General features: G+C 41.8%; 1 protein-coding gene across 1 annotated transcript in view; it reads left to right on the forward strand.

Moving 5' to 3' along the window:
- The window catches only part of kalrna (kalirin RhoGEF kinase a), a 790,772-nt gene that overhangs the window by 558,587 nt on the left and 210,679 nt on the right, over nucleotides 1-21,506 (forward strand). The window contains exons 32-33 of the mRNA XM_078228353.1: nucleotides 3,183-3,325; nucleotides 6,907-7,009. Of these exons, the coding sequence (XP_078084479.1) occupies nucleotides 3,183-3,325; nucleotides 6,907-7,009 (246 nt within the window). The remainder of the gene's footprint in view (nucleotides 1-3,182; nucleotides 3,326-6,906; nucleotides 7,010-21,506) is intronic.

A 21,506-nucleotide genomic window follows, 5' to 3' on the forward strand; every position in this document is an offset into this window, starting at 1 on the left:
ATTCCCCCTAAACCTCCTGCCCTTCACCTTGAACCTATGTCCCATTGTGACTGACCCTTCAACTAAAGGGAACAGCTGCTCTTCATCCACTCTGTCCATGTCTCTCATAATCTTGTACACATGGATCACCCCTCAGTCTTCTCTGCTCCAACGAAAACAACTCAATCCTATGCAGCCTCTCTTCATAACTTAAATTTTCTATCCCAGGCAGTATCCTGGTGAATCTCCTCTGCACCCTCTCCAGTGCAATCACATCCTTCTGATAACATGGCGACCAGAACTGCACACAGTACTCCAGTTGTGGCCTCACCAAAGTTCTATACAACTCCAACATGACTTCCCTGCTTTTGTAATCTATGCTGCGATTGATAAAGGCAAGTATCCCATATGCCTTTTTCACCACCCTGCTAACATGACTTCCGCCTTCAGAGATCAGTGGACAAACATACCAAGGTCCCTTTGTTCCACAGAACTTCCTAGTGTCCTACCATTTATTGAGTACTTTCTTGTCAAATTACTTTCTTCCAAAGTGTGTCACCTCATACTTTTCAGGGTTATTTTCCATCTGCCACTTATCTGCCCATATGATCATTCAGTCTATATCTTCTTGTAGCCCAAGACACTCTGCCTCACTGTTAACCAGCTGTCCAATCTTTGTGTCATCACAAATTTACTAATCCTAAACCCCTCCCCCCCCCGCCACATAGTCATCAATGTCATTTATATAAACAATGAATAATAGGGGGCCCAACACAGATCCCTGTGGTACACCACTGGACAGTGGCTTCCAGTCACTAAAGCAGTCTTCTGTCTTCACCCTCTGTCTCCTACAACTGAGCCAATTTCGAATCCACTTTATCAAATTACCCTGCGAAAAACATGTGAATTTATCTTCTTTACAAGTCTCCCATGTGGGACCTTGTCAAAGGCTTTGCTGAAATCCATATGAACTACATTGATTGCACTACGCTCGTCAACGCACCTGGTCACCTCCTCAAAAAATTCAGTCAAATGTTTTAGGCATTACCTCTCTCTGGCGAAGCCATGCTGACTACTCCTGATCAAGCTTTGCCTCTCCAAGTGGAGATAGATGCTCTCCTTCAGAAGTTTCTCTAATAGTTTCTCTACCACTGACATGAGACTCACTGGTCTGTAGTTCCCTGGTTTATCTCTACAGCCCTTCTTAAATAGCGGAACCACATTAGCTGTTCTCCAGTCACCTGGCACCTCCCCCGTGGCCAGAGAGGAATTGAAAATTTGGGTCAAAGCCCTGCAATCTCCTCCCTTGCCTCCCATAGCAGCCTAGGGCACAATTCATTTAGACCTGGAGATTTATCCACTTTTAAGTCTGCCAACAACTCCAATTCCTTGTCCTTCCGTATGTTAATTTGCTCAAGAACTTCCCAGTCTCTCCTGAATTCCATACCATCATCCTCATTCTCTTTGGTGAAGACAGATGTGAAATATTCATTCAACATTCTACCAATGTCCTCTGGCTCCACCCACAGATTGCCCCCTGGGTCCCTAATGGGCCCTACTCTCCCCATTGATATACTTATAGAATATCTTGGGATTTTCCCAGCTCTTACCAGCCAGAGCTTTCTCATATCCCCTCTTTGCATTCCTAATTGCTTTCTTAAGCTCCACCCTGCACTTTCTATACCTCACTAATGCCTCCACTGATTTTCTCCCCTTGTACTTTTTAAAAGTCTTCCTTTTTCTTCTCATTGTATTCTGAATATCTCTAGTCATCCATGGTTCTCTGGGCTTGTTATTCTGCCTATCACCCTAGAGGAAACATGCTGGGCTTGCACCCTCCCCATTTCCTTTTTGAATGCCCCCCACTGCTTTTCTGTAGATTTTCCCAATAGTAGCTGTTCCCAGTCTACCTTGGCCAGAACCTGTCTTATTTTACTAAAATCCGCTCTCCCCCAATCCAAAACACAGGTCCCTCTGTACCACAGCAGTCTTCACTTTCTCTCCATTTGAATGGTATTCTGCTTTTCTCTTCCTGCCAAAGTGGACAACTTCATATTTTCCCAAATTGTAATCCATCTGCCAAGTTTTTGCCCACTCACTTCACCTATTTATATCCCTTTGCAGATTTTTTTGTTCCCTTATCAGCTGGCTTTCCTACCTATCTTTGTATCATCACCAAATTTGGTTACAATATACTCAGCCCCTCATCCACATCATTAATATAGACTGTAAATAGCTGACGCCCCACAGCTGTGACTCCCCATTAGTTATAGTTTGCCACCTTGAAAATAAGCCATTTATTCCCAACTTTGTTTCTTGCTAGTTTAGATAAAACTCATCTATTGGTGGCCAAATGTCCAGCAGCAGATAGGAAAATCCAACAAAATAGAAAAAAATTGCCTTTCTGGTCACTAATCTTAAAAAGTCGCACGTTTGGGTTCATTTGTCACCAGCTGTACAAGAATTATATAAAAGTGGCATTGAAGTGTTTGCTTTTTGATTCATTCAACGGATGGGGCCATTGCTGGTCCTAATGCCCATAACAACAAGTTGTGATCTAACTAACATGCTGGGCCATTTCAGAGGGCAGTTAAGAATCAATAACATTACTATGGGTCTAGAGTCATGTATAGACCAGAGCAAATAAAGATAGCAGACTTCCTTCCCTAACAGATGTAAGTGAACCTGAAATATTTTTACAGCAATCCAGTAGTTTCATGGTGAGCATCGCTGATATTGGCTTTTTATCCTGGATTTATTTGTTTAACCTGAGTTAAATTCTCCAGCTGCCATAAATGAAATTTGACCTCTCTCGAGTTCTCAGCCTAGTAACATAACCACTTTACTACTGTACCCCAGTATACTTAAGGTGCTGATTGTTATTTCCAAGTTGAAGGGTTTGTTCCTGACACAGTGATAGTGCTGAAGAAAAACAATTGGAATCATGTCCAGAAGGAGATGTGAAATCTTTAATACACTGTCAATAAGTCAGAGATGTTTAACTATTGATTCCTAAGATTTACTCTGTTTTCACTAGTATCGTGTAAATGCACCCAATAATTCTGACACATTGGCCAGGAATTTCCCAGGTGCTTCTTCTGCTCCTCTGCTGTAACTTTGCAAATGCACAAGAAGCTCCCAGGAGCGTGGACATAGCAACCTTGGTAATAAAATCTTTTGAGGTACCCTGTGCTTTTCCTTAGGCCTCCAACATTGAAACAAAGCAGGATTGGATTAAAAATATTCGGGAGGTCATACAAGAGAGAACTATTCACCTGAAAGGAGCTCTGAAAGAACCTATTCAGCTACCCAAAACCCCGGCAAAACAAAGGAATAACAGTAAAAGGTAGAGTCCTCCTTGCTATTTGTATTGTACTACTTGTGTGTGTTGTCAATATTTGAAAGCTTTTACTTTATCTCATTAAATCCATCATAAAACCACAAGCTCAATATGAGGAAAGCCATTTATCTCTTCTTAGTGTGTCCACCCCCAGAAAGATACCTCTATCCATTCCCACATTGCGGTATCTCATTTTTATTAAATTATTCCAGTGTTTTTACCCCTAATTCTCTACCTAAAATTCTATTCCCTACCTCTTTTTGTGAAGAACTTCCTGTTACCAGTTCTAAATTTGCAGTTTTCGAGTTTGATCTTGTGTTCTGTTTTACTCTCACAACTTAGTTTGAAGTAATATTCTGAAGTTACATTTTCAATTTTCTTATTTACGTTATAGATAAAATTATATTTCTGTCTCTTCCTTTCTTGTTTGCTTTATCCATTTTTTCACACAATGCATTAGAAATCGGGGATGTTCTTCTTCAAAACATTCTCAGGGTTCTTATGTCTTGGTTCCTAGAACTGGATCCAGTACTCCTGGTCTCGCTGTAATGACGCCTGTTTAATGTGTACTCTCTTGTTTGGCTGCTTGTTTTGCTGCTCTACGGTGGTTGGACCAAAAAGCCAGTTAGTGAAGGACACAACTGGAGTCAACCTTTAAATGATTTCATTTTTATTTCCAGAGTTACACATTACTATCTCACACCTCCTAACACAGCAACCATGCTTTCAGCCTGTGTCTATTTATAGGGATTTAATTGAATCACCAGTAAATGCCCATGCCAGCACATTGCTAATACATAATGAACAATATGGAGTACCATGTTTACGAAGATCACTAGAGCACTTTCAATTTCATTCTTATCTTTTTGATGTTTTTTGTATCTTAACTATTGCATCTTCTGAGGTTATATACTTCACACTTGTCATTATTAAATTTAATTCATCATTGTTCCAACAAGTTACATCCTTTATTCAATTCATATTGTATGTTTTTCTAAACCACCTCCTTAGAATCAGCTTCTCCTGAATCAGATGCAGAATAGCCTTCCTCATTTTGTGTTTTTCTGTGGTTGCTGTCCTCCAAGTGTGTCATGATTCCCATTCCTAATATATTGGCTGGGTCTGCTTACGTAAAGATGTCAGAATTTGTATTGTCTTTCATGGGTTCCCCAGTGCAATGTGACATGAACCACCCATGTATTACACCCATCCACTGAGATTTTAAATTGCTTTGTTATTCCCAATTTGTATCTAGTTAAGTGCCTTTTTATTCTTTCATGGGATGTGAGCATTACTGGCAAGGCTAGCATTTGTTGATCATCCCACTTGCCCTCGAGATGATGATGATGAGCCACCTGAGTAAAGTTGGTGTTATAATTTGGAATTTTGAGTTAGGTTTGCCATTGCAGACTGCCCAAATATGCAAAGAGTCACTGCCTGTGCCTCAGAGTATACTTTAGCTTTGTCCAAAATTCAAGGAAATACAATGAGCCCAGACTTTGAACAGAGAGTCTGTGTTTTGGCTTATTAGATTTGCCACATGCTTTCCACGTTATGAGGAGGCAGAAGAATAACTATCATATGTGACATTGGCTTCGGCTATAGTCTATTGGTCAGACTTAGTGAACTGTAAACAGATTGAAGAGTAGCGTTGAATGCTCCTTCAGGTACCATGCCCGAAGAGGACTGTGGCGACCATGGACCTCCATTGGATTGGTCCATGATTATGCTTGGCAAAATACTGCAGTAGTTTGTCATTGCCTTCTGCAGCATGGTTGAGCAGGAAACACTCCTGTACAGACTGCCAGCCATCAGGCAGATTGGAAGGATTAAAAACCTGGTAATTAACCTGTTAGTTTACATTATGCACAAATCTTCCATGGCCATCAAATCCTGAAGTGGGACTTGAACCTGGAGTTCTGGCCCACAGGTAGGGACATTACCACTGTACCTCAAGACCATCCCTTATACAAGCAGTAGAACGACAATAAATAATTTACGATTCTCCTAAAGCTTGAAGACTGTGCTCATAAAGGTAAAGTTGCCATAGTTCCAGGTGACCATAGGCTGCTCTCCCCTTTAAGAGGGAGAGCTGACTGGTGGTGATTTAACCTGAGGGTCACCACACCTCGGGTCAGGGACAAGGTGAGAAGGCGGGGCCTTCATGAGTAACCTCATGGTATGGGAATTGAACCTTCACTGTTGGTGTCACTCTGTAACACAAACCAACCGTCCACCCCAACTGAGCTAAACCAACCCCCAACTGAGCTAATATGAAACTAACTCAGCAAACATCTGTGGCAGAGAAAAGTCTGAGTGCTCCAGCTTACTACAATAATGGGTGGGTGGACAAAATTTAAACTTTACAAGGAGCAATGGCCTCCAAAATATGAAAGCTACAGATTTTGCTACTGGGTTTGTATAATCCCAGCCATATATCATAAGCAATTTGAGAACTGACAAAAAGCTGGAATGATTACAGTTTACTCTAGTTCTAGAAGACTGAACTGGGTGGCATGGTGACACAGTGGTTAGCACTGCTGCCTCACAGTGCCAGGGACCCAGGTTCGATTCCTAGCTTGGGTCACTGTCTGTGTGGAGTTTGTACGTTCTCCCTGTGTCTGCGTGGGTTTTATTCAGGAGATCCAGTTTCCTCCCACAGTCCAAAGATGTGCGGGTTAGGTTGATTGGCCATGCTAAATTGCCCCTTAGTATCAGGGGGCCTAGCTAGGGTAAATGCATGGGGTTATGGGGATAGGGCCCGAGTGGGATTGTGGTTGGTGCAGACTCGATGAGATGAATGGCCTCCTCCTGCACTGTAGGATTCTATGATTCTATAAGTGTCTATTCCACAAGCACAAATCCCTCAATGGTTATTCGAATTTCCTCTCTAACCAATTAAGTTAAATAATTCCCCTGGCAGGCAGACTGGGTCAATAGGTCTGGGCAGCGGGTAACCAAGAGGGTCACCCGACCTGACTGTCTGCCCCTCTACCGCTGCTATATTCATGAAGAGGGAGCATGTGGTATTCATGGGCACTATTGATGCCTTGTGTGCCCATTGAGCACCGCAGGGACTGGAGTGTGTTATTGACCCTTTTAAGTTTCATTTATACTTTGTTTTTGTTTTGGACAGTTCCTGTTTAAGGGGCTGCCCTCCTTGTTTGTCCTACAGTTTGTTTAGTTTAATTGTTTTGTCAAAAAGAATGGCAGGCAGGCTGGGAGATGACGTGGGCGCATTTAAATGGGTGTGAAGGCCATTGAGCAGGAAAAGTTTGGGATGGCCTTCCCACTCAGGGGCCAATTGAAGCCCTTAATTAGCTACTTAGGGCCTCATCCCCAGGAATGGCCAGGGACTTGCCACGCAGGCCAATCACACAACAAGCCCTGTTGGATTTATTTGTCGGGGGGGTTCCTTGATCTCAGCTCTATGCCTGATTGTGGCACTGAGCATCACCATCACCAATCTTACCATTCTCCTAGGACTCCATTGACAATCCATGGAGTAGGCCCCCAGGCAGTTCTTCTGTTTCCACCAATGAATGAACAATCATTCAGTAACTTTGTTATGTTCTTCTTATCCCTAGGGATATGGGAGAAGACGGAGATAGCCAGGGAGATGGCAGCAGCCAGCCAGACACTATTTCCATTGCATCAAGAACCTCACAGAATACCATGGACAGTGATAAGGTAGGTGTAACTGCAGAGAATCAGTGGCTCTGCCGTCAGAAAATGCATCAGCAACATTCTATATGGCAGTAAATATTATTTGGAACCCAAAATTATTCTACATGGCTTTGAAAAATGTGAACATTAGTGCATTTTGATCTTGTTAAGGTTGAAAGAAACAGAGGGCTGGATTCCCACGGCCTTGTGGAGAAGGGTTTGGAGGCAGGGAGGCCAGGGAAAGAAGAGGGCCACATTGAGACAGCCTCCTAATGCTTCCCATCTTCTCAGGAATTTCCCGTGGGCATACTGGGAACATAGTTAGCATGCTGTTGCATGGAGATGGGCAGCCAATTAGGACAGTTTAGGCCCTACTCGGGGGCTATTTTCCAAGAGGGATTGAAGCTTACCACTTTCAGCATGGCTCCCAACTGTGCAGTGCCTGGCAGCTCTTTGAAGATGGTCACTTTGCAACAGGCCAAGGGAGCTTTGAATCTGATACTAACGTGCATCAGACTGTTCAGTTACATTAAAATCACATTGTAAGTTGCATTCTCACCCTCCCTGGCCAGTTCTTCAAAGAGCTTAATGGGCTGTTAATTGGAGGCAAGCATGTTTCCCATTTCCCTCCTCTCGCCCTCACATTGAAAATCAGAGTGCATCCCAGAGGTACCATTACATTATATTCCATCTGCCTCGTTTTGATCCACTCACTTAACCTATCTATATTCCCTGTAGACTCTATGGCCAGGATTTTACGACCTTGCTCGGGCGAGGCTCGTAAAATCCCGCCCAAGGCCAACGGAGAATTCCATTCTGTGAGCCTTGCCCGCCCTGACTCCAGGGCGGGCATGATGCTAAAATTCCAGCCTTTGTGCCACCCTCACCACTTGCAAACTTGACAACAGTACATTCACTTCCTGCATCCAAATCCAAGTCCCTCGCCCAAGGCTGAGGAGAAATTGAATTGAGGTGTATGAAATTAGGAGGGCCTGGATAAATTGGATACTCCTCAGAGTGTTAAAGGGCTGTGATGCTGATGTGATCAGCAGGGATGTGTTCCCTGTTGACTCTTCAGGTTTGTAGGGTGGAAAACCCCACCATCTGAAAAATCCTGCCCTTGAAACATCATAATCTACAGGCTTATAGACCAAGATCTAGAAAGTTAGATGAGTTTAGGTAGCTCAAGTGTTGTGTTGGCTCTGAAATCTGGGTTGACATTCAGTACTGGTGGAAGAAGGTGACCCTTCCTTTTCATAACAGCTACTTGGGGCTTTTTAGGTTTGGTTGCATATAACCAAAGACACAGTCCTCTAAAGATAAAAATAGTGAGGTAGGGATGGAAAACCTCCTCAATTAGCCTTCCTGGGTAAGTGCTCAACATTCTTACCTATGGGACTTGAGTACCTGCCCTAGAGCAGAGCACAATAAACAGAAGACCTGCATACCAGAGTCATGCATACTAGGAACTTGAATTAGATAACAGTTCCCGGAGGTCCGGAGGTATGTCACAAGGAACACACACAAAGACCTATTAAAGTATATGCGCCTGCCTTTTGGAAATGGGGAATATTTCAAAGGACAATGGAGAGTCTGCTATAGGAACTACCATGGGTTGTAGTACACTTGGATGATGTCCTTATAATTGGATTGACAGAAGCCGAGCATCTAACAAACTTAGAAGAGGTGTTAAAGAGATTTCAGGAGGTTGGAGTTCACCTCAAGAAAAAGGACATCTTTCAAGCCACTGAGGTAACCTCCCTGGGACAGCATGTACAGACACAAGGATTATACCTTGTGGAAGACAAGGTCAAGGTGATAAAGGATGCACCTGCCCCCACAAACACAGCTGGACTCAAGTGGTTTTTGGGGATAGTAAATTACTTATGGATTGATGGTACTTATTGATGGTATTATCCCCCTTGCATATTCTGCTAAAGAAACACCATCATTGGTCTTGGAAGATTCCCCAGGAGGAAGCTTTCAACAGAATGAAGCAATTGCTGCAATCTTCAAACCTGTTAGGGTATCTCAAACCCTCTAAGGAACTGATATTGACACCTCTCCATATGGAGTTGATGCAGCGTTGTCCCATGAGATGGATCTCAGCTCTGAAAGGCCAAAATGATATGTGTCAAGAACCCTCTCAGAAGCCAAGAAATGCTACCTACAGATCGAGAAGGAAGGACTATCAATAGTCTTTGGCATCAAGAAATTCCACCAATTCTTAGAAGGTAGACACTTTGGCATCGTTGCTGACCACAAACCACTGTTAGGCCTTTTCAAAGAGGACAAGGCTATTCCACCAAAATTCAGTGATGGCATCAATTCTGTCTGCCTACGAATATACTTTCAAGCACTGACCTGGGATACACATAACAAATTTGGACATTAGCCATCTATTCATACAGAAAGTATCACGTGTACTCCAGCAGCACAAGAAATGGTCATGGCATTAAATCTTTTAGACACATTACCAGTCTATGCAAAGCAGATCTGGATCTGGACCAAACAGAATCCACTTCTGTCCAAAGTGAGAGACAAGATACTTACAGGATGGGTAAATGAGACAGTGTCTGAAGAAAACAAACCATTCTTAGTTTCTGAGGAAATGAAACCATTCTTTATCTACAAAATTGAATTGAGTTGTCAGAATAGCATTATACTTTGTGGAACAAGAGTTGTCGTTCCTGTACCAGGCAGAGAGCTGCTTCAAAACTGAATTATACAGTGCTCATCCTGGCATCTCTAAGATGAGGATGCTTGCCAAGAGTTATGTGCGGTGGCCTGGCATTGATGCTAATATTGAGATAAGCATTGTCAACAGTGCCAACTGCAACAAAAGTTGCCTGCCAGCCCCACTGCATTCTGGGAATGACCTGGTTTGCCACGGGTACAAATCTATATTGTTTATGTTGGTCCATTCTTGGGCACAATGTTTCTACTCATGATTGATGCACAGTCTAAATGGATAGAGATTTTTGAGGTGAAATCTTCTATATAGCATGCTACCATTGAAAGATTACGTCAATGCTTTTCAACTCACGTAATACCCAAAGTCATGGTATCAGATAATGGAACCATTTTCACAAGTACTGACTTTCAAAACTTTGCCAGTCTCAATGTTATTAAACACATCAGAACTGTGCCTTACCACCCAGCATCAAACAGACTAACTGAGAGAACTATCCAAAGTTTCAAGTTTGGCCTAAAGAAAATGTCAGGAGGATCTTTGGAAACCAAAGTCTCACGCTTCCTTTTTAGCTATTGTACCATTCCGTATGCAACAACAGGAGTCCCACCAGCAGAGCTGCTAATAAAGCATCATCTCAGAAAGAGACTGACCTCGCATTTCCAGATTTGAAAGGGAGAGTCAAAGTAATCCGAAAATAAACCATGATTCGCATAGTGCAGCACGGACGTTTATGATTAATGAAGCTGTATATCTGAGAAACTTCATTAGTGGATCAAGTTGAATCGTTAGAATTATCGTCTCTATGACTGGACCCATTTCTTACCAAGTGAACATGGAGGGATGGATTGTTTGTAAACATGTGGACCACTTGAGGGGTGGAGACATGCTCCAGCAGTCAATGTTGCCATCAAAAAATGTTTTCACACCCATAGCATCAAAGTTTCTGATTAACCTGTCATAGACATAACTGATGTCTCCTTGGCAGCAAATAGTGATGAACTGCCTGTACCCTTCATTGCAGTCAACGTCAATCCTGGGGAAGCATCCCAGAAAACAGAACTGCACCACTCGACAAGGGACATGAAACCCCCTCAAAGACTTGATTTATAGTTGTCTGACTCAAATATGATGTACAGATTGAATTTAGAACCAAGTGAATTGATTATTGAAGTTTTTATAAAGAAGTTAATGTTGGAGGGATGTGATGATTGTGCCTTTAACACAACTGAGTGAGGGTCACATGGTCTGGGTGACCAATTGGGATTCAGAGGAGAGACTCTCTCCAGGAGAGGACATTCTCCTAGTGCAGAGGTACTTTGGATTATCTGCAAGCATGCAGCACCTGAAACTAACTTGTAAATAAACCCCTTTTTGTTCTACTAATAAAGTGTCCGAAAGTACATCATTACGCATCCCCACTGAGGTTGAATTAAAGCCCCATATGTTTAACTCCCAAGGGAATAAAATGCAAAATGTTACAGCATTACAGCATTAAAGGACTTGGTGAGTGCCAGCCTATGAATTTTAATTCCTTTGAAAATGTTGTTATATGTTTACATTAAAACTCCATAGGAAAGAAGCATATGAACTCCGGCCTTAAGACATTTTTTGTGCCAATCTGTAGTCCAACATCAGGTCCCTAACTATCTTAGCTGTGTGAATACGCTGACACTGTCAATCATCCAAATTTGGTTTTGATCCAACCAGATCCAAACCACGTGGGTGACAGCAAAATACCGCGGATGCTAGAAATCTAAAATAAAAACAGAAAATGCTGGAAAAAACTCAACAGGTCCGGCAACATCTGTGAAGAGAGAAACAGAGTTAACATTCTGAATCCATGTGACTCTTCTGCTGAGTTTCCCCAGCACTTCCTGTTTTTGTTCCAGATCATGTGACCCCACTTTGCAGGATTCTCTGCAAGAGGTTTCAAAGTTGCCAAGGAATTTGAGCAGGGTAAAATTTCTCTTTTACTCGTAGGACCAGAGACCCTCTGTAACACCCACTATCAAAATAATATTCTTAAAAGTCACACAATTTCATTCGGAGTAATTCATTACAGTGCAAAACAGTAGGACTAGACTTTGGCTTTTGAAATGAAGTATAATATTTCAGGACCAGTGAACCCTGGGTTTCATTTGTTGTGACTTGTGGTAACTGTAAAGGTTCATTCGTTTCATTGAGCAAAATGGAATACAAATTGTTTTGCTTCTTGCATTTTGATCTAACTGGTGAATTTTCCCTGCAGTTTTTCCAATGTTATTAGCCTGATCATTATAAAAGGAAACAAATTTTAGCCTGAAAATTTTATTTGAACATAATCCAAATGGAAATGTCATTTGATTCATATGTAACATCTGTATGAGTCATTACACATCTAGTTAATAAGAAACTGACTCATCAGCATGTTGCCAGTTGCGTGGTATAGTGCTTTGGAACTTGTAATTGTGAATTTGTGCTACAAATCTAGTCAGATATTGAATATCGTACACGTAAGGTTATCCAAAAGCATTTCCAAAGAAATTCACTGTGGCGTACTTAATAGTTTTCCAAAATGGAATTTTAACAGTACATAAAGAACTCTTTATTTCAAGGCTTACTGCAGTATAGTATTCTGAGTAAGACCTTGCTAGAATCCAGCTGACCCAGAGACAAAACAATTTCATCTAACCAGAAAACTGGTGGGTGACAGCATGTGAGATAATGAAGTTGATCGACCAATTTGCATAAGAAAAGGTAAGTTAATATCCTGTTGGTTATTAATTTTAGCTCTAAGGCCTGGCAATGTGGGTTTATATGCTGCCAGAAGATCAGTTGTTTTATTTAGTGAAGCAGATGGAGCAGAAACGACATTTCACAATATTGAAAGTAAGCTGTTATTGAGCTTTATCCACTAACTCCTGGAAGCAAATGTGTGTTCATCATCAGATGGGTGCATCATCTAGCTTGACTGCCTTTGAATCATTTGAAGTCAATTTCTTCAAGTGAGAGAGAGAGAGAGAGAGAGTGGGAAAAAGGAAGCAAAAGAAAATTCAGTAGAGCCTTGGCTTCCTCCTCCATAATTGTCAAAATTATTATATAAATGGGTGAGGTACTAAAGCGTGGAGTATAACCCAGCAAGAAGTCAATTTCTTCAAGTGAGAGAGAGAGAGAGAGAGTGGGAAAAAGGAAGCAAAAGAAAATTCAGTAGAGCCTTGGCTTCCTCCTCCATAATTGTCAAAACAGACATGTATTCCCGTGGACGGTTGTATTCTTCCCGCAGATGTTGTGGCTTTTAGAAAATGTACATGTGACCAGATACTAAAATAGCAATGTGAATGCAACAGGCTGTGTATAAAATGGCAATTAAAAAAGAGACTTATGGACAGATGAAAGGATTAATATAAAACACATCTTTGTAACTATATCATATGTTGTAGTAAAATCAGTTATGGCTCATTAATATTTCACATCAATGCTACTGAATGTTCGTCATATGCGTCTTTCTGGCCACTGAAAGCTACATTTTTGTCAGGAATCCAAAACTTCAATCTGAAGAAATTATTATTCAGAGCAATTTCCAAAAGCTCTGGTATCAAAAGCTTCAAATCATGATCAACAGTTCAAACAGGAATCTGAATCAAGCTGACTGCACAGTACAAGATGTTTTCAGAAAGAATAGTGTACCTAGTCACATTGAGATTACTAGCTGGGCACCGACTGTTCATTTAACACACCAGACCTTTATAAGCCTTTCAACGACATACGTTGATCATAAGAGCATAGTAATGTCAATTACATTTCACAAAGTGACAACTGAAATAAGGCGCATACGGTTACATAGCGTAAACCAGTAAACTGCCATGTCAGTATAACAGCCTTGCATCTTCTTCTGTTTCTTGGATAAAAGTTTTGGGCGTGGAAGAGAATTTCCTGTGAAAGAGAGTTCCACGGAGCCTGACTTGATGTTTGCCAGCTGTCTCTTTCAAAGCCAGGCATAGAAATGAATGCGGAGATCAACAGATATTACAAATCAACAGTCCTGTTAGCAGTTGCAACCTTATTTTTTAAGTTAGAGGCATTGGTTTTCAGCTATATTTTCCTCTCTTTGTTCATGGGAAAAGAAACCTGATTTTTCATTTATGTCAGTTAACTGTGCTCAACATTCCTTCCAAACTCACCAAATTGAATAAAACCATCATTCAAGTTGCTCAAGTGATTCCTGAAAATAAAATCAATGGAACAATGCCAATCTTGGTTTCTTTGCAGCAAATATGGCAAAAACAATGAAGGATATCAACGCTCTGGTGAAGAGTCATCCACACTCAAAACGTTGGTCCTATTCTCTCCCCACAGGTGCTGTCAGACCTGCTGAGATTTTCCAGCATTTTCTGTTTTCATTTCAGATTCCAGCTTCCGCAGTAATTTACTTTCATTTTAAGATATTAGTGTTGCCTGTGGAAATGTCCATGCACAGATCAGTCTTGCTTTCTAATGGGAAATTAATGAAAATGTATTTGTCCAGAGAAAAGGCAGGTGTTTAGATTTCTGCATCACAGACTTGGGCTTTGGGGTGCCAGCAGTTTCAATGCTATGGGTGCCAGTTTAGTGGCAAAATGATGCCCATTTCTCTTCCGAACACCATCTTAGTGAGGGTGTTAGCATGGGCCTTACGTATGTATGCAGAAGTAAGCTGAGTGGACAGATGGGGAAATGGTGGCATAGTGGTAATTTTGCTGAACTAGTAATCCAGAGGTCCAGGCTAATGCTCTGAGGACATAGGTTCAAATCCCACCATGCCAGCTGGTGGAATTTAAGTTCAATTAATAAATATGGAATATAAAGTTAGTCTCAGTAATGGTGACCATGAAACTACCATCGATTGTCGTATACCCAATCCTTGTGGAGTAGTTTGAACCTTGTATAGACCCATCCAGTTCATTAACATCCTTTAGGGAAGGAAATCTGCCTTCCTTATCTTGGATAAACTATTTTTTAATGTCTCGGACAAATCACACTGACGGCTTTAAGTTATATCACAGTTTATTGGTTTCCTTATGTCTGCTCACACAGAATTAAAGCTCAGATCTACTATAAATTCTAAATTCTCACAGTTTATCACAGTTTCTAATCACACAGTTTCGAAGAGTTCCTTTGAGTATTACCCGTCTGGGAGGAACTGGCCAGGTTCATTCCTATGAGCAGAGAAGGTTGAGGGGGACTAGATTGTGGTGTATAAGATTATGAAGGGTATGGACAGAGTGGATAGGAAGCAGCTGTTCCCCTTAGTTGAGGGGTCAATAATGAGGGGGCATAATTTTAAGGTGAGGGGTAGGAGAGGGGATTTGAGGAAAAGCATTTCACTCAGAGGATTGTGGGAGTCTGGAATGCACTGCCTGGGAGGGTAGTAAAGGTGGGAAACCTCACAACCTTTAAAAATTATGTGGATGAGCACCTGAAATGTCATAACATTCAAGGCTGTGGGCCAAGTGCTGGAAAGTGGGATCAGTGTAGATTTAGTGTTGTTTTGCTGATGCAGGCTCGATAGGCTTAAGGGTCTAATCTGTACTGTAAGACTCTATGACAAAGTGTTCTCCCAGATTATGACCTTCTAAATCAGAGGCACGATTACTATCACTATGCCAAAGCGGAAAGCAGAAAACTGAAAGGCTTTGTAGTTGTTACCAAGTAAAGCAGAATGCTGTTAGTAGAAGTCATGAGGGCAACAGGAATAGGTGTGTATCGGACTGAATTGCAAAGGAGAGTTTGTGCAGCACCTTGTGATTTTTTAAAAACATTCATTCATGGGATGTTGGTGTCACTGGCCAAGCCAGCTTTTATTGCCCATCGCTAATTGTCCTTGAAAAGCTGGTGGTGTGTTGTCTTCTTGACCCAATGCAGTCCAAATGTTGTAATACACCACAGTGCTGTTAGGAAGGGTGTTCCAGGATTTTGACCCCGTGACAGTGAAAGTACAGCAATGTAGTTCCAAGTCAGGGTGGTGTGTGACTTGGAGGGGATCTAGCAGGTGGTGGTGTTACCATGCATCTGCTGCATTTGTCCCTCTAGGTGGTAGAAGTTGTGGATTTGGAAGGTGCTGTTGAAGGAGTCTTGATGAGTTGCTGCAGTGCATCTTGTAGATGGTACACGCCGTGCATCAGTGCTGGGGGGAGTGGATGTTGGAGATGTTGGAAAGGGAGGCAATCAAGTGGGCTGCTTTGTTCTGGAAGGTGTTGAACTTCGAGTGTTGTTGGGGCTGCAGTCAATCAGGCAAGTGGAGAATATTCCATCACACTGCGGACTTGTGCCTTGTAGATGGTGGGCAGGCTTTGGGGATCAGGGAGTGAGTTACTCTCTGCAGAATTCCCAGTCCCTAATCTGCTTTTATAGCCACAATGTTTACATGGCTGGACCAGTTCCATTTCTAGTCCGTGGTAAACCCCAAGATGGTGGGGGGATTCAGCATTGGTAATGTCATTGAATGTCATTGGGTGATGGTCAGATTATCTCTTGTTGGAGATGGTCAATGTCTGTCACTTGTGTTGCATAAATGTTACTTGCCATTTATCAGCCCAAGCCCAAATGATGCCCAGGTCTTGCTGCATATGGACATGGAATGCTTCAGTGTTTGAGGAGGTGTGAATGGTGCTGAACATTGCACATTCATCTGCGAATATCTCTACTTCTGACTTTATGATGGAAGAAAGGTCACCGATGAAGCAGCTAAAGACAGTTGGACTTTGGACACCTGAAGAAAAACCTTCAGTGATGTCCTGAATGTTGAGGCAATTGGTCTCCAGAAACCACAATCTTCTTCCTCTGTGCTAAGGTATGACTCCAACCAGTTTTTCTCGGGCTCCTTGATGCCACTGTTGACAAATGCAGAGTTAATATCAAAGGCAATCACTCTCACCTCACTTCTGGATTTCAGTTATTTTGGCCATGTTTGGACTAAGGTTGTAATGAGGTTAGGAGCTGAGTGGCACTGGCAGATCCCAAACAGAACATCAAAGAATAGCTTATTGCTGAGTTAGTGCTGTTTGATAGCACCATTGACTACACTTTCTGTCACTTTACTGATGATTGAGAGTAGACTGATGGAGCGGTAATTGCTCGGGTCGGATTTATCCTGCTTTTTGTGGACAGGACATACCTGAGCAGCTATCCACATTGTCGGGTTGATGCCAGTGTTGTAGCTGTATTTGAAGAGCTTGGTTAGGGGCACAGCTAATTCTAGAGAACAAATCTTAAGTACTATTGCTGAAATATTTGGTGTAATTCTCCCATCTGGGACTAAATCCCGTGGCTGGGGCCGGGATGGGGATGGAGTGTGTTACGGCCACACTCCAAAGCCAGAGAATTCTGCCCGAGGTCAATGGACCTTTGCATAGTCCGTGTCCTGCCCGTTACAATTCCTGTGGTGGGCGGGACGGGAAAATTTCACCCTATGGCTCTGACTCTAGGCCAAGATGGATCATCCACCTGGCACTGCTGGCTGAGGGTGGTTGCAGATGCTTCAGCCATGACGTTTGCATTGATCTACTGGGCTCCCCCCATCATTGAGGATGGGGATGTGTGTGGAGCCTCCTCCTCTTGTTGGTTGTTATAATGATGGAGAAGCTTGTAGTAAAAGGGAGGGAAATGCTGTTCAGATCTAAGTAAGAAGTCTAATAACACCAGGTTAATGTCCAAAAGGTTTATTTGGTAGCAAAAGCCACAAGCTTTCGGAGCCTTAAGCCCCTTCTTCAGGTGATTGGGAATTCTGTTCACAAACAGGGCATATAAAGACACAAACTCAATTTGCAGTATAATGGTTGGAATGCGAATACTTACAGCTAATCAAGTCTTTAAGCTACAAACAATGTGAGTTGAGAGAGCATTAAGACAGGTTAAAGAGATGTGTATTGTCGCCAGACAGGACAGCCAGTGAGACTCTGCAGGTCCAGGCAAGCTGTGGGTATTACAGATAGTATGACATGGACCCAATATCCCGGTTGAGGCTGTCCTCGTGTGCGGAACTTGGCTATCAGATTCTGCTCAGCGACTCTGTGCTGTCGTGTGTCGTGAAGGCCGCCTTGGAGAACGCTTACCCGAATATCAGAGGCCGAATGCCCGTGACCGTTCAGATCTAATACAAGGAAATACACACAGGAAAATATTATTTCTGCTCTTGCTGCCTCTTGCAGTATATCACACATCCTAGGGGTGGTGCCATGGGAGTTCAGATTGCCTGTCTCCATTTCCTCTCCTATTCCATGATTACTGCCACCTCTCTGCTAGAGAATTGTTGGGTCCATTGCCTATGACATGTGGCTCTTTAACAACCTGCCACCACCCAATAGAAGCAAGATTTCCAGTATTTAATGACATTCCACTATAACAGGTACATTCACTTTAAAATAGGCTCTGATCCTGGAGCAAATAATGTGCTGGGTGGCCTGCTGATCAACATTGGAAACATTTGTGCAGTCCACGAATGAAATAAGTGGGATTCAACCATCAGAATAGTGGGGATCTCAGACTGATGACATCCGGTGGGCACATGGTATAGTGCAGCTCCATTGCCTGTCCAAAAATAGCCTCTTGTAAAAACTGACATTTACCTTCCAAAGTTTAAAAGCAAATGAATTGTAATTAAAAGGCTTGGGCTGTAAATGAGCTATCATATGTCCTTTTTCAGTCATTTATTCTTTAAAGAAAAAAAGGCTGTCATTTTTGGCCACTGAAGCACCTTCTGGTGGCAATGATGCCACCATAGCAATAGCACCGCCTTCCCTCAGTGACCTACCTACCTTGCCTCTGTCCCAGAGCCACCCCACTTATTTCCATTTGAGGGCTCAATCATTTATGCACTGTCATCCTTTAGTTGCAGTCCCAGCAATGGTCGTCACTAAGGCTGTTCAACTGGCAACTCTCTGACTGGCCAGCAGCTCTGGGGGTGTGCCGCCAGCCTCAATATGACAACAGACTTGGAGACAGCCACTTAGTTGGCTGCTGCTCCCAAAGCTAACCCTGGGTCCCACTGCCTGTCCTTTTCACCCCTGTAGCAGGACTGCTGGCACCTCTGCAGAATTCTGGCCAGAATTTATTTTAGTTTCAATTGAGTACTTTTCACCTTGAATTAAAACATATATATCTTCATTTTCAGCCATGAGGTTTCAATTGACAGATTTTGGTGAATGCTTTAATGATTAGGCTACATTGGAATTTTTGATCCAATGGTTAACGGGAATTGGCTTTTGATGGTTCAAGGGAGGTTGAAAAGCATTCTGGACTGTTAGGGATTCAGGACATCGGAGGGAGCTCATTACACAGCAAACGGTAGGCATGTAGCACACTGGTAACAGATTGGAAAGCATGAATGACTTCAGCCAAGTGCTATGGTTACAATTGTTTATTTATAACTGTTACAAGTAGGCTTACTGCAATGACGTTACTGTGAAAATCCCCTGGTCGCCACACTCCGGCACCTGTTCGGGTACACAGAGAGAATTTAGCATGCACCTAACCAGCACGTCTTTCAGACTGTGGGAGGAAACCGGAGCACCCGGAGGAAACCCATGCAAACTCGGGGAGAACAAGTAGACGCTGCACAGACAGTGACCCAAGCTGGAATCGAACCCAGGTCCCTGATGCTGTGGTCTTTTATTAACTGTAAAATAATCTCTTTGATTCTAGTTTATGTCTTGATATTTCACTGTTACACTTAAAAGTACTCCTGATATTAACTGTTCTCCAAGGACCAGGAACATATAAAACACTAATGGTATCTCTAACTACATTTTCTTTATATTTCTCAAGTAAGTAAATGAATTACAATTCATTCTTTTTTCCATTTCTACATTGCTGGTTATTTTGATAAGAAATATGGTTGTTATTAAGGAAGCTGTTTGCTGTGACTGTATGTAGATTTACAGTATTGTGCGGAAATGTAATGTTTATCAAATGGTTTGTGGACTAGATTTAATCTCATATGGTCTTGATCATCCAATGTGATGCAATATTTGGAAAAAGAAGCTGTGATCAGCTGGGAATACTTATTCCAGAGAAAAACAAATCAATGCTGCATTGATTCTCGTTTTTATAAATCTGTCTTCTGCTTCCACATGGAAAATTCATGTGGATTATTCATAATAAACTTAAAAGAAGCTTCTTGCTTTGATATTTTGACAAACTGAAACATACTTTGGTGTAATTTAGTCCTAACAAAATAGTTAATGCATAGAATTCACAACACACATATACCCCAACTGAGCTTTGCCAGTGTTTATGCTGCACACAGGCCTCCTCTCATTCCCCTCTGTCTAACCGTTCCAGTCTATCCATTTTTTTACTCATGTATTTATCAAATTCCCTTTAAATGCATCTATGGTATCTGCATAAACGACTCTTCATAGTAGACGTGTTGCGCATTCTAGCCATTCCTTACCTAATGAGGCTTCTCCTGAATTTCCCTATTGGATTTATTATTCACTCAAGTATCTTGTTTCTATGGTCCCTAGTTTTGGACACCCTGTTAGTGAAAGCTTTTTCTCCACATCTGTCCAATTGAAGCCCCTCATAATTTAAAGACCTCTATCAAGTCTTTGTCCTCAGAAGGCATTTAAAAATAATAGCCAAATGGACAAGAAACAATATATTTAGAAGATTGAAATCTCCAAATAAAGACACTTCGGGAAGCAGAATGATTTTGTGGTGTATCAACTTTTTTGGACCCAATAGTTGTCATATTTATTCCTTGTTGTGTTTAGAATCAGATCAAATGTTAAATGTATTATCTCGTTAATGGTTTAAAAATGCTTTCCTCCGAATGTGCAATCTCAAGCATAGCATTTTCATTAAAAACCATGATTTTCCAATATTGCATGCTATTATCAGGTGGATGTGTGTGAGCATGTTACATCCCATCTTTAATGTACACCCCCTCCCATTTTAGGGCTGCAGGGGAGTGAATGGTAGCATCCAGATCAACCCCAAACAAGTCATACAGTTTTCCCCTTATTCAGTAGGTAAGCAAGGAAGGGAGTTACAAATCCAATTGTTTCAAGTCTCAGAGGGAAGAGATATAGGCTGTGCTAAATGGATTGTTGTCTTTGTAAAAACTGTAAAGAAGAGGACTGGACTGTTGTTAGTTAACTTAATTTTGAGAACACAAGTGATGAAAGTACTGGCTATCCTGGCACTCAGAGTGACTGACCATATATTAATTCACAATGTTTTCTGGATCTACTTGTTTTTGTGCTCTGAGTACTGCGTATTTTAATCAACTTAAAGAAGTTGATATTTCATATGTTAGACACATGCAAACGTTAACACGAGTAATGACTTAATGAATTTGAATATGTTGAATATGTGATCTGAAGGAGAATAACATTTTTTACATTTAATTTACAGCCTAGAAACAGGCCATCTGGCTCAAAAGATCGATGATATCATTTATGCTCCATGCAAGTCCCCTCCCACCCAACTCCCTCTCAACCCACAAAATCCACCCACCCTATTCCTTTCTCCCTGATGTACCTACCTAACTTCCCCTTAAATACATCTGTGTTATCTCTTGATTTTAGTATTTCCTACAATATCTGTCCACAGAAATACACTGAATGATTGGCTTCAATTCAGCAATTTCATTCAGAAACATTGGCTTGCACAGATGTGTAATTACAATGACTTTTTGATTCCAGGATATTAGCTGGATTTTCCGGCACACACAAACGCTTTTTTGATGGACTTGGGGTTTACAGGAGCATTACTCAGGAGAAACACTTTGTAATCAGCGAGCTATGTCATACAACATGCGTCTGCCCATATGTGAATGGGCATATGCTAATAACACCAAATTATGGG

Source organism: Mustelus asterias, chromosome 14 (assembly GCF_964213995.1).
Source record: "Mustelus asterias chromosome 14, sMusAst1.hap1.1, whole genome shotgun sequence".
NCBI classification, from domain to species: domain Eukaryota; kingdom Metazoa; phylum Chordata; class Chondrichthyes; order Carcharhiniformes; family Triakidae; genus Mustelus; species Mustelus asterias.